This window comes from Perognathus longimembris, chromosome 8 (genome assembly GCF_023159225.1).
Source record: "Perognathus longimembris pacificus isolate PPM17 chromosome 8, ASM2315922v1, whole genome shotgun sequence".
NCBI lineage: Eukaryota > Metazoa > Chordata > Mammalia > Rodentia > Heteromyidae > Perognathus > Perognathus longimembris.
Window position 1 is genome coordinate 46,354,575 of NC_063168.1, and position 12,936 is coordinate 46,367,510.

Below are 12,936 nucleotides of genomic sequence, written 5' to 3' on the forward strand. Positions count from 1 at the left end.
TATGACAGACATGTGCCACTATACCCAACTATTGGTTGAGAAGGGCCAACTTCTTCCCTAGCTCAGCCTCCTGAGCAGCTAAGAATGCAGGCATGAGTTACCAGTGCCAGGCTTTCTTTCATTTAAGGCACACAATAATACTCTGATGTATATTCCATTATGATTTTCATTATACAAATGAGGAAACTGAGGTTTTGAAGGGTGAGTTTCTTTGCCAAAGTCATGCAAATGGCCAGTGCAGAGCAGGGTATTCTGGCAGTCTGACTGCAGTTGGGAGCTGGCTGTGCCATTTATACCCTGTCTGGGCATCGAGAGATGTACAGAACCCCTCTGGAGGACGTGGGGCTCTTAAAGACCTGTAGTGAAATGTGACTGTGCTGCTTTCTCATTAACAAACCTTTGGATTTGGCTTTCCAGACGAATCACATTCAGGAGAAAGAGGCCATGAACTGCCAGCGTGCCAGCTGTATTTTTCTTTAGTAAATTAATAAATTGGCTGTCTAAGTCTACACACGTGTCTATGAAGATGAACCCACCCCGGAGTGGAGCCTGCTGTGTGCCAGATTAATTGAGATTCTGAGTGTGTAAGGATAAGTCCCAGCCATGGCCTGGGTGCCAAGGAAATCCCTCTTGGCTTCCTCCTGGCAGACTTGGCCAGCCATCACTGGTGACAGCCTGGCTCTGTGGATTCAGGCTGCCTGGTCAGACTGTGAGGGTCGTCTGTGCAAAGAAGGAAGTGACAGTGCCAGGTTCCAATCTGTGTTCCAAGTTCTACATTCTGCCTGCAGACTCCCGGCGCCAGAGCAAAGGTGGCCTTGGCAGGGTACTGGTAAAAGTTGGTCTGTTGTGTCCTTGCCTCCACACAAAACCTGGGACTTGCCCTTCCTCTGCTTCCCTCCACAGAGGCTCCCAAAGCTGGTGACTAGCAGAGTCACTCAGCTCGGGGTGTGTGTGTGTGTGTGTGTGTGTGTGTGTGTGTGTGTGTGTGTGTGTGTGTGTGCTAGTCTTAGGGCTTAAACTCAGGGCCTGTGTGTTGTCCCTGAGCTTTTTTGCTTAAGGGTACTTCTTTACCATTTGAATGAGTGACAGCTCCATTTTCAGCTTTGGAGTAGTTAAGTGGAGATGGGAGTCTTTTTGGCCCTGGCTGGCTTCAAACTGTAATCCTCAACTCTCAGCCTCCTGGGTGGCCAGGATTATAGGGGTGAGCCACTAGCACCAGGCTACAGGATTGAATCTTGTTTGATTAATTTCTTATGATGTTCTTTAGTGTTCCCCAACTCCAAATGTGTCTATTCTTGCCACTTATGTATGGATTTGGTGATTCAATTCCATTGAATTCCTGAGTCTTACACCGTGAGGAACTTCTGGACTAGATCTTACCAGACTGCTTATTATTGTTTGATGACAAAAGGACAATGAGTATAATAGGGATGGAACAAAGGTTGAAGCTCTATTCTTCTAGAGCACAAACATGGACATTTTTGCCCCTCTAGACTTCAGTTTCCTCATCTGTAAAATGAGGGCTGTCTAGATGGTCTCCATGACACTTCTTCCTTTATGACTTCTCTTTCCTCCTTTTATGTACTCCATAGTGGGGAAGTGGAACTTCAGGGAAGCTCTTGAAACTCTGCCTTAAAGAAACCAGAGAATCCACCAGCTCTCTGCCTCTCTCTACCTCCCTTTCTAAGAGCAACCATGGCCCTGAATGACAATGACGTGCAGAAGCAGATAAAGCACATGATGGCTTTCATTGAACAAGAAGCTAATGAAAAGGCAGAAGAAATAGATGCCAAATCTGAGGAAGAGTTCAATATTGAAAAAGGACATCTTGTGCAAACCCAACGACTGAAGATTATGGATTACTATGAGAAGAAGGAAAAGCAGATAGAGCAACAGAAGAAAATTCAGTTGTCCACCTTGAGGAATCAGGCAAGGCTGAGAGTCCTGGCAGCCCGAGATGACCTCATCTCAGAGTTACTCGATGAGGCAAAGCTGAGGCTCAGTAGAATGGTGGCAGATCTAAAAGCCTACCAGGAGCTGCTGGATAAACTAGTGCTTCAAGCTCTAGTTCGCCTGCTGGAACCTGTGATGATTGTGCGCTGTCGGCCTCAGGACACCCTTATGGTAGATACTTCTGTGCAAAGGGTCCTCCCTCAGTATGTGATGGCCACCCAAAAACAGGTGGAGATCAAGATTGATCAAGAGACATTCTTGCCTTTAAGTTCACTTGGAGGTGTGGAAGTCTATAGCAGCAATCAGAAAATAAAGGTTTCAAATACCTTGGAGAGCCGACTTGAATTCTTATCAGAGCAAAAAATGCCAGAAATTCGGAGATGTCTGTTTGGTGCTAATCCCAATAGAAAGTTCTTCGTGTAAGGCTCTGGAAAAAGACTGTATTTGGACAAAGAAAACTAATGACGTGCTCTTTTTCTTTTCCTTTGAAAGTTCTGAGATTGCCCTCCCTTCATGAAAAATAAAAATATAAAAAAACCTATAGCATTAAATAGCTAAAAGCATGATCCATTGTTACTTTGTGGAATAAAGATTAAATTAATGCTTCTGAATGCACTTTGAGTTCATTTACATATGCAACAGCTTCTGGATCATTCCCGTGTTTTGGATGAGGTGTGTGAAGATGTCTATTGGTTAGCTTTGGGTGAGATGTGAACTGTCTTTGATCTGGAGGCCTGTGTACTCTGTGTTTTTCAAGGTACATGTGAAATAAGTTTCCCTCCTCTGGATTCACTTCACTCCTGCACTTATATTACTTGATAAGGTTTATCAGTCTCCTTCATGTACATAAGCCAATTTCACGTGCATATATCCAGTGCAGTCACAAGGCTCTGTAATATGGAGGTCAGATCTGGCCAGCGCCATCATTGGCTCTTGAGGGGTGTCGGACTGACTCCATCTCAGATTAGTTAAAGAGAGCAGAAGCCGACTCCATCTTTACTAAGATCTCCCCCACCCTATCCAAGGAAGTTCTCCTTCACTGTGATAAGATTGTGTAAACTGCTTGACCACCTGAGTAGTAGAAAGCTCAAGGTTAAACCTGTGCCCTTCCCATGAGTGGGCATATCCACCTGCATCATGTGAGCCCCGCCAAATCCATGCACCAAGTCCAACTAAAATGATAGATTGGTTCAAACAGTTGCTATGAGGCAGATTGTAACTCCATTGGCCACCTGAGTGTGACCTGGCATGCTCTGTAAGTGTTGTAACCTCATTGGCCACCTGTGTGTGGCAAGCTTGACCATGTGGTGTTTGCCTTTATAACCCAGCCCGGGCGCATGGTCCCAGCTCCTGAGTCTGGGCTGCGGCCCTGGCCAGTCAGTATACTTTTTGCTTCCCCAATAAATCCATCTTTTTACTTGAGACTGTCTCTGAGTGGTGGACTCTTGGAGGAATGGGGGATACCCCCACCCTCGAACCCCATTACATTGTGGTCCCCTCCCTTGGGGGGACCCTATTACAGGCTCCACCCCCCAAAGAGCCCAACCCTTGCATTTGACTGCTTCCTAACCACTGCCTTGAAATTTCAGATTTTGTCTTTAGAGCTGTGTTTTGGAAGTGAAATCCCAATAAGACAACGGAGCATGAGCTAGGAGTGTGAGGCACCAGCTCACTTGTGCTACTAACTCTTGAAACTTATCCACCTCTTCAAGATAGGTTGTTAATCACTTACTTTCCATCCCTCATGATCCCCAAAGCCCAGCCTTATACTTCACAGGTGAACGTGTCTCCCTATATCCTTGACGAGGTCCTAATGTGCATCTAGAGAGGTTGAATATGCAGAATAGGTGTGCTTTGTAGAGTTTCAGGGCCCTGGTGTCCATCTCTGCCCTGAGAAAGATACAGTACCTACATCTGAAGGCTGTTGAGAAGGGAACTAGGAGGTCGTTCAACTCAGTGGACCCAAGTGTCAGGACAGGGCTCTAAAGAGCTTATGAGTTCTGTACTTGGCCTGCAAAATATCCCTTGACTGGCAGAATCCTTTAGTTCAATGCCTAGGGAACTGGTCTCCCCTCTTACCCAGCTAGAGGTACTTGCTGGAAAAATCCAAAAGAGAATTTGTAAACTTTAAGAATTTTGCATGTGGATACATCATACAGCATAAAATTATTTAAAACATTGTTTAAAATTGTTTGAATCCTAATTGTTTGAAATATTGATTTTTTCTTTCCTAAGAAAGATATTAAATAGTAAACACCATGTAAAGTTGAGACTTCAGAAGGAAGAGCTTTGTGTATTAGTGCCTTAACTGACACTATTTTCTGAACAAAGATCTCACGTTTATATTTTGTTCTGGACCCTACCAATTCCATAGCTTCCTCTACATGGTTATGAGCACTTTAAAGTCAAATCTGTGTCATGTCTGGGTATGCTTCATTTATTGGAAGGCTTTGAAGAGAAAAACCAAGTGACTCTTGCTGGGCAAAGTTGTGGTCTGTGTAGTAAAGAGCATGTAAGGAAAACTGATGAAACTAGACACAAAGAAGGGGATAGTGTTACCTCATAGAGCCAAAGGGCAGAGATCTCCCAGGGTCTCAGGAGATGGCGAGAACTGGGACTCAAACAGCTACCTGGAGTCTCCATAAAGCCTCTCCATTTTCTCTTTGAGGAGTGATCTTCTCTACCATCCAGTTTAACTGGTGGAGTATACACACCCACAATCCCAACAGTTATTCACATTAGCTCCAGAAACAAACTTCTCTTAGAGACAGAGTTCACTTTCCTGAGAGGAAATCCACTGGGCCCTACTTGGGTCAGCTATCTACCACTGGTCCAGCTGTTATCCCAGACAATTCCCAGAGAGGGCTGTGTCAGCTGGACAAACTCTAAAAGACTTTTGAGTTGCAAATTCAGTCATCAATGACCATTTTCTAAATGCCAGTGGGGAGCTGGGTTCTGTGATGGGCACTGGGCAGTGGGGAAGAGCACAATCTGGTCCTGTCCTTTAGTGGGACAGTGCTAATACAATGTAACTGTGAGAATACAGTGGCAGAAAGGGAGTGCCACGGAATGGAGCACCCAAAGCCTGAGTGCTGGCAACTGAGCTAGGGAAAGAGCTCTAGGCAAATCGGGCCAAGCATTCAAAAGCCCCGAAGTTTGAGAAACAGGTTGTGTTCAACCTGTGGAAGGGCAGTGTGGTGGGGTATGAGAAGTATGAAGCCAGTGACCATGAATGGGGCTACAAGGATGGTGGTTCAGTTACATCAACAAAGTGAAGCCAAACCACTTTACCTGGAAACTTTCTGCTGTGGCTCAGGAGTGTGTGAACCTGTGGAAGACCCCCCAGCTTTCACCCTGTGATCTGGCTGCTATCTGATATTAGCTTGCTATTAATTCATCTAAAAAAACTGGACAGTTCAACCTATACTGTGTGAAAATTTGGTGGATGTTGAAAACCATAAGACAAACTTTTCCCTGAGTCACATTTCTGTTTTCCCAACTTTTCTCTCTCCTAGAACTAACTACCCTTCCACCTGCTTCTCTCACACACAACAACCCCCAACCACCATTTCACTCTCCTCCTTGACTACATCTACTTAACAAGAAGAAAAACCAGTGGCTTAATCAAGCTCAAGTCTTTAGAATTTTGAAGGCATGGCCTTTATTGACTCCTAGCTACTTTTTCCACCTGCTTCATCTTTTGCATACAACACCTCCTGGGCAGGGACTGTGGCTTTATTCTTCTTTGCATCCTTGCTACCTTTCCACTTTGGCACCTAGTATTGAGTGCAAGTAGGAGGCTCTAGACCATCATTGGTGGCTGTCACATTCTTCTTAATTCTAGTTTCTGGATGAAGTCTCTCCTCTTCAGGATCACAGGAAGAGGACAATATGAGACGGGGGCTGGAATCTGCACTGTATTCTGGTTCCACAGTAACAAAAAATTCTTCTCTATTGCTTCTAGGCAAAGCTTCTTTCCTTCCTTCCCTTCCTTCCTTCCTTCCTTCCTTCCTTCCTTCCTTCCTTCCTTCCTTCCTTCCTTCCTTCCTTCCCTCCCTCCCTCCCTCCTTCCTTCTTTCCTCCCTCCCTCTCTCTCTCCCTTCCTTCTTCCCTCTCTCCTTCCCTCTCCTCCCTCTCTCCTTCCCTCCCTTTCCTCCTGGCCTCCCTCCCTCCCCTTTCTCTTTCTCTTTTCTTCTCCACCTTCTTTTGGTTGGTATTGAGGTTTGAGCTCAGTGCCTTACACTTTACTAGCCAGGTACTCTGCCACTTGAACCATGCCTCCAACCCTTTGGGCCTTTGCTTTAGAGATGCTCGCTCTGGTACTTTCTGTGCACTAATGTGCATTCCTTATGAGCATTCACAAGGTACCTTCAGGACTATGTGAACCAGTCAGAGCAAACTGTGACAACTGCAGGCAGGCACAGTTCTGTGTGTGTGCACATGTGCACATTAGCACTTCCTCCCCAGGTGTGAGGGAAGCTGTTGAATCCAAGGTAGAGGCTGTGCTTGCCCTGAGGAGGATGCTCTAGCCTCCTTCCCTGCTGAGGGGAATCTGGGAAAATCCAAGCCCACAGCAGGAGCCCCAGCCTAGCCCAGTGGAGGTTTGTCAGCAGGTAGAGTGTAGTTAGTTCTGATGCTGAGCTGCCTGCCAGCGGGAGGTGGAGCTGGATGCTTTAACCACGTGTCAGGTCCTCAGAGAAGCCTGGGAGACTAGACTAGCACACCAAAAATGCTACCAGGCTTCCTGTCTGGGGTTATAGGGGCCACAGAAATGGGCCAGCAGATCTATTCTCTTCCTCACTCCCAGAAGCAATGGCAGGCCTCTTGCTTGGCTGCCAGGAGACAGTAGTGTTCTTCTTGTCTTTGCATGTTCTCCCTGGTACACCCTATGCCCACTTCAATTTATGTTCCCTTCTCTGAAGTCACTTGTTCTTTAATAGTCTCCTCCCACTATCCCAGCCCTGGCCTTGGCTATTCTGAAGCGTGAGGAACCCTTGCTCCTGAGCAACTCACAACTCACCCAGTGGGCTGGGCCTGCAGGATTTTACTCTTTGTATTGGTAGGCAGGTTATTATTTGATTTTCTGCAGCAGGCACAGCGCAAAGGGGCCCCAACTACTCCACCCCTCAGCTACCTCCTTGGAGTGATGTAACTGAACACATTCTTTTAACACTCCATAGAAGGTGGTGTTGGGCTCATTCTGGCTACTACCAGAACCTGAATAGATTTATATCCTAGATAGTAGAGCTTTTGAATGTGAGGGACCTTGAGAGCCAAATATTTGACTCTGATGCCTGAAAAGACTTCACAAGGGATGGGACTAGATGGGGCCAGGAAAAGATTGGAGCCCTATACAAGGTCAGGGGCCCGGGAGTGCACTGGGGAGCAAAGTGGGTGGAAAGATGGGCCCAGCGCATAGCACCTGGTCTGAACAAGACAAATGTGAGAGCCTTGTAGCATCCTTCACATTCTCCACTCTCCTCTCCCCTCCCCTCCCTTCTGCTGTCACTATGGCTTCCTCCTTTTCATTCTTTGTGCACCAAGGAGAGTTCATGGCTCTACTGAGCAGGGCCAGCGAAGGCCTCTCAGGTCACAAAGCTTTACGTTTTCCAAGGCCAACCTAACGTCCATTGCCTCCCAGTTTAGTATCCCTATCCCTCCCATTTGCACCCTTACCATGCATATTAGAATGTCATTGGAAGGCTGGGGCCTTAATTGACCTGTTACTGTAAGAGATGCAGTGTCCGACAGAGTATCTGAAAACTCAATGAATAGTTGAAGGATGAATGAACAAGAACAAAATTTCAAATAACAAAATAATAACAACAAGATTCTTAGATAAGAAAATGTATAAGTAATAGAAGTCCAAGGTTATGGTGTCAAGAGATTTGGTGTATGGTGAAAGACTGTTTTTCATAGATTGTGCCTTCTGTGTCTCTTCATATGGTAGAATAGGCCAACAAGTTCTCCCTGGCCATCTTTTTATATATTTTTTTAACTGAGACTGGAACTTGAACTCAGTATAGGATGCTTTTGCTCATTGGTTGGTGTCCTACCACCTGAGCCATGCCTCCAATCCCAAATCAACCAACCTTCCTTCCTTCCTTTCTCTCTCTCTTTCTTTCTTTCTTTCTTTCCTTCTTTCTTTCTTTCTCCCTCTCTCTTTCCTTTCTTTTTCTTTCTCCTTCTTTCTTTCCTTCTCTTTCCTCCTCTCCTTCCTTCCCTCCTTCCCTCCCTCCCTTTTCTTTCTCTCCTTAATTTCTTTCTTTCCTTATCTCCTTTCTTTTTCTCTTTCTCTCATTCTCACCTCTCCTTCCTTCCTTTCTAATTTTCTTTCTTTGTTTTTCCTTCCTTCCTTCCTTCCTTCCTTCCTTCCTTCCTTCCTTCCCTCCTTCCTTCCTTCCTTCCCTCCCTCCCTCCCTCCTTCCCTCCCTCCCTCCCTCCCTCCCTTCCTTCCTTCTTTCCTTTCTTCTTGTCCCAGACCAGTACTCTGGCCATCTTTTCTAAGGAACCTAGTCCCACTCACATGAGGGACCCTCATGTCCTAATAATCTCCTACTTCTTAATACTGCTACTATCACATTGGTGATTGGTTTGCACATAAGAATTTTAAGGGCATATAAACATTCAGGCTACAGTAACACTTAAACCACACTTATAGGAGCATCAAGACTGCTGGTTTAGAAGTGAAACTGAGACCATAAGTGAGCAAGTGGAAAGCAGAGAGACAGGGAAGGGCCGGATCTCACAGTCTTATGGGTAGCAGTTATGACATTTGAATTTGATGTAAGTATAATGGGAAGCTGTTGAAAGTTTGCAAGGACTTCATTTTACTGTGTGCTTTCTTTTGTTAGGTGCTCAATATAGGACTTCCCTTCCTTACTCAAAAGACACCTCACCAACTCCGCAGAGGGGGGAAGCCATCTAGGTGAGCAGCCAGCTCAGAGCAGTCTTCCTTACAAGCAACACTTTTCTTCTTCCTCCTCTTCCTCTTTAGTTTAAGTTTCCCTTAAATAGAATTTGGGTCAATGGAACCCCTTTTCCCTCCAAAGAGTATCATTAACTTCACCTTTGTCTTCAGTAACAGGAGCTGAGAAGAGTCAGATGGTAAGCAGTTGGGGTGAGAACCACACTTTCTTTTTCTAGCAGTGTAACAAATTTCATTCAAAGCAGATACTCTGAAAACAATAGATAAACAGTGATAATAAAGTCCTCTCTGGAGTTATCTCTGGATTTAGGAAAGTATTCCAACAATCAGAGACAAATTTCACAACTGCCTTGAAATACATATTATAACAATTTAGTGTGAGTGTTATATGTGTAAAATACCATATAGCAACATAGGGAACAACAAGAAATGCCCATTTCTTTGCAGAAATCCATGTAGGCCAGCAGATAATATCAGTTGGTTACTATTGTGGTGGGTAGTTAAGAATGAAAGAGTTAAAAGACTGGAATCTAGACTGAAATTAATCTAGTTTAAATCTGGCCTCTGCCACTCAGTCCTTTAGATAAACTCACATTTTATTAAGCCAGTCAACTTTAGGGCAATTTCCTTCTCTAGAACACAGCTTTTAAAATGATAATAGTATCTGTTTCTTAAGGGTATAAGATTCCATCAGATGCATTTAGCAGAACCACTGGGATATAGTATGTGTTCCACAAATACTAGCCTATATCCTTTTTAATGAATGATCTATGTCATGAAAAAATCTTGGAAATCAAGATTTTCATGACTTCCTAAAATTATAGTTCCTTTATGCCAGCATTTACCCAATCTCATCATATATTTTGCTCATTTTAATAACAAGGTAGTAGATTTTTGTGTGCCTAAACCTTTGCTCTAGTTTGGATTATATCCATAGGTAGGATTAAAGAGAAGGATGAATTTTACAAGACTTAAAAGAGGCTAAATTGCTTTGGAGGGAGCTATTTTAACAAACAGGGCTTAAGCATGGTTTCCAAACAGCAGCAGCAAGAACTTCAATCTTTTTCCTTTTTCCTTCTCCTCTGGCCTCCTTAAGTTGTAGTGTTAGGATTCCTGGACTTTTGAGACAGTCCCTTGGTATGAAAGGGGCCCAGGGCAGGAAAGGAGACTTGGTTTGAAAGAGAGCAGGTTAGGGTTTGAATGTCATCAACACCCTGACTGTTTTAGTAATTGTATCACTGTTGACAGATGCAGCATGGGTCACATGGCCTGAACATGACCTCATTCATAGCTCCTGGGCTGGGAGCCAGAGACCCTGCAGAGGTGGCGGGTGGTAGAGGGGGGCAGGGAGGACTCTTCATTACTGAAAGGAGAACTGGGGCCTTGGGTAGGCTCTGGGTTCTCTGGGTGGGAGGGAGTCTCGAGGAAACCCTGAGTTTGCTAATCGCCACATTAGCAAGTATTTGCTAAGTGCAGCTGGGAGGAGAGTTCTGGCTGTAGGCCAAGCTCTGGTGGCAGGTGCTGTGCACATTTCCTGTCGCTGTATTCTACTGAAGCAAGCCTTACTGCCCAGGAGACAGACACCCCAGAGGAGAAAACTTAGCCAGGAGTGAGATTGGGCCCAAAGTGCCAGTCAGCTGCAGGGAGGATGCTGTGGGTGCCAGGCTGCCTCAAGGCAGCTTTAGCAGTTGGGGCTTGCTGGGGTTGGGGTACAGCCAGCTGTGAGAACACTGTGGAGACCCCAGGAGGTATAGAGACATGGGAAAATGCAGAACAGCACTCACTAAGGCCTGTCAGAGCATCTGTAGTGCAGAAAATGGGGCTTATGGGGAGCATTAGAGATTCACAAGCAAATAGACAAAAGCCAAAACCCATTGGCTCACACACCTGTTAGCCCAGCTGTAGGGGCTGAGATCTGAGGATTGTGGTTTGAAGCCAGGCCCAGCAGGGCAGTCTGTGAGGATCTTATTTCCAATTAACCAGAAAAGAGCTGGAAGTAGAGGTGTGACTCAAGTGCTAAAGCAATAGCCTTGAGTGAAAAAGCCAAGTAAGAGTGCAAGGCCCTGAGTTCAAGACCCAGTATTTGCACAGGAAGGAAGGAAGGAAGGAAGGAAGGAAGGAAGGAAGGAAGGAAGAAAGAAAGGAAGAAAGGAAGGAAGATCGGAAGATAGGAAGGAAGGAAGGAAATAGTGAGACATACAGACAGACACACACACACACAGAGTGACCTGGTATTTTTTTCTCTACATACACACTAGGATTTAGATTGTCCTTTTAATTTCCCCAAGCCGATGAGTCAGGCTATAACTTAGGATGGGTAAGAGATATGAGATACATATATAGAGAGGATATATACATATATGATGTATGATATGTATATATATGTATATATATGTATATATATATATATATATATAATATCCCTGTCTCCAGCCTGTGTCTCACACTATATGCCTAAATCCTTTCCTTGGGCTCAGCCGAGACCTCACTGAGAGAAGTCCTTAAACATCAAATTTGCAGGCAGCCATGTGGCAGCTTTTTCTTTAGCCTGGAGCAAGAAATCCATGAGCTGTGTTTCTCAAATCTGTAAATGCACCTTGAAAAAAACTTCCCACTTTGAATCACTAGAAAGAAAATACTTGGATAAATTTCTCTTTTAAAAGCAGCACCTCCTAGGTCAGCTCCTAACATCTGCGGGGGCCTCAGAAGAGAACAAAGGGAAGTCTACAAACCGTCTGTTTAAATATCTTGTAAGTACAAAGTGAACTAACAAACTGTCAGGGGTTCTAGTCTTTTATCCTGGCAAATGTCTTTGTAATGACTTAGAAGGTCAAATTTAAATTTAGAATTCTCATGTTCCTTAGATTTCTGTACTGGAGCATGGCAGTTGAGAGGAGAGCTGGCTTTAGACCCCTTGCCTCCTCTATGCACCTGCAATCATTGTCTATGACCTGCCTTCTTCTCCTCTTACCCCCTTCTGCTTTAAACTTTGAGGAGACAATCACTCCAACCCACATCTCTGAGTCCTAATCCCACTGAATACTTAACTGTCCTACAAGCAGGTTCTAGGCCTTTTGCACAAGGAATTACAGAGTTCTATAAACTCAGTATGGTCTAGGAAGAAAGAAGCATGAGCACCGGTGGGCATATCCACCAAGTCCCTAGATTCCTTGCCAGCATTTCCCGCAGCACCATCCTCAATGTCCTATGTGGAAGGGTCAGACGGGAGTAAGGTGTTAGTGTAGAGTAAGGTCTCTCTTGTTCAGCTCTGAATGCCCACGTGATGTGCACCAGGCCTTTTGGAAGAAAACCTCTGGCCTCCCTCTACACATGGACTGTGAAGAGACCTAGAAGCCTCGCTTTTTAGCTAAGTTTTTTGTTTTTTGTTTTTTTTTTTTTTTACTGGTTCTTGGGCTTGAACTCTGAGCCTGGGTGCTGTTGTCCCTGAGCTTCTTTTGCTCAAGGCTAGTACTCTATCACAGTGCCACTTCCCAGCTTTTCCTTAATCATTTATTGGAGATAAGATTCTCATGGATTTTCCTGCTTGGGACTGGCTTTGAATCACAATCCTTGGATCTGAGCCTCCTGGGTAGCTAGTATTACAGACGCAAGCCACCAGTTGGTAACAGATTTATTAAATGACTCACGCACCATACATTTAACCATTTAAAGTGTACCACTAGCAATTTTAGAACATTTTATCACCCCAAAGGAAATCCTCCACCCTTTAGTTGTCATCCTTCATTCTCTGTGTTTCTCCTGTTCTAAGTAACAACGAATACAAGTCTTGTCTATAGAGTCATCTAGACTGGCCACACACTAGGTGGTTTGTTTTTGTGTGCCTGGCTTGACTTAGCATAAGGTTTTAAAGGCTTATACATCTTGTAGTGGTAATCTGTACTTCATTCCTTTCCATTGCCAAAAATATTTTAACATGTGGATTCCCACACTGTATTTATCCGCCCATGAGTTGATGGACATTTGGGTTGCTTCCAGATCTTTCCTGGACCCAGCACAGTATGTTGAGAGTACACAGCATGCCCTCATCTGTGGAG

General features: G+C 44.7%; 1 protein-coding gene across 1 annotated transcript; it reads left to right on the top strand.

Moving 5' to 3' along the window:
- The first annotated feature begins 1,695 nt into the window (after positions 1 to 1,695).
- Atp6v1e2 (ATPase H+ transporting V1 subunit E2) lies at positions 1,696 to 2,376 on the top strand. Its single transcript, XM_048353585.1, has one exon. It carries the CDS (start codon positions 1,696 to 1,698, stop codon positions 2,374 to 2,376), a length of 681 nt encoding a protein of 226 aa, XP_048209542.1.
- The last annotated feature ends 10,560 nt before the right edge of the window (positions 2,377 to 12,936 follow it).

Excerpts from the sequence above, each read along its gene's own strand:
- Atp6v1e2 (XM_048353585.1), top strand. The coding sequence starts at position 1,696 with ATGGCCCTGAATGACAATGACGTGCAGAAGCAGATAAAGCACATGATG.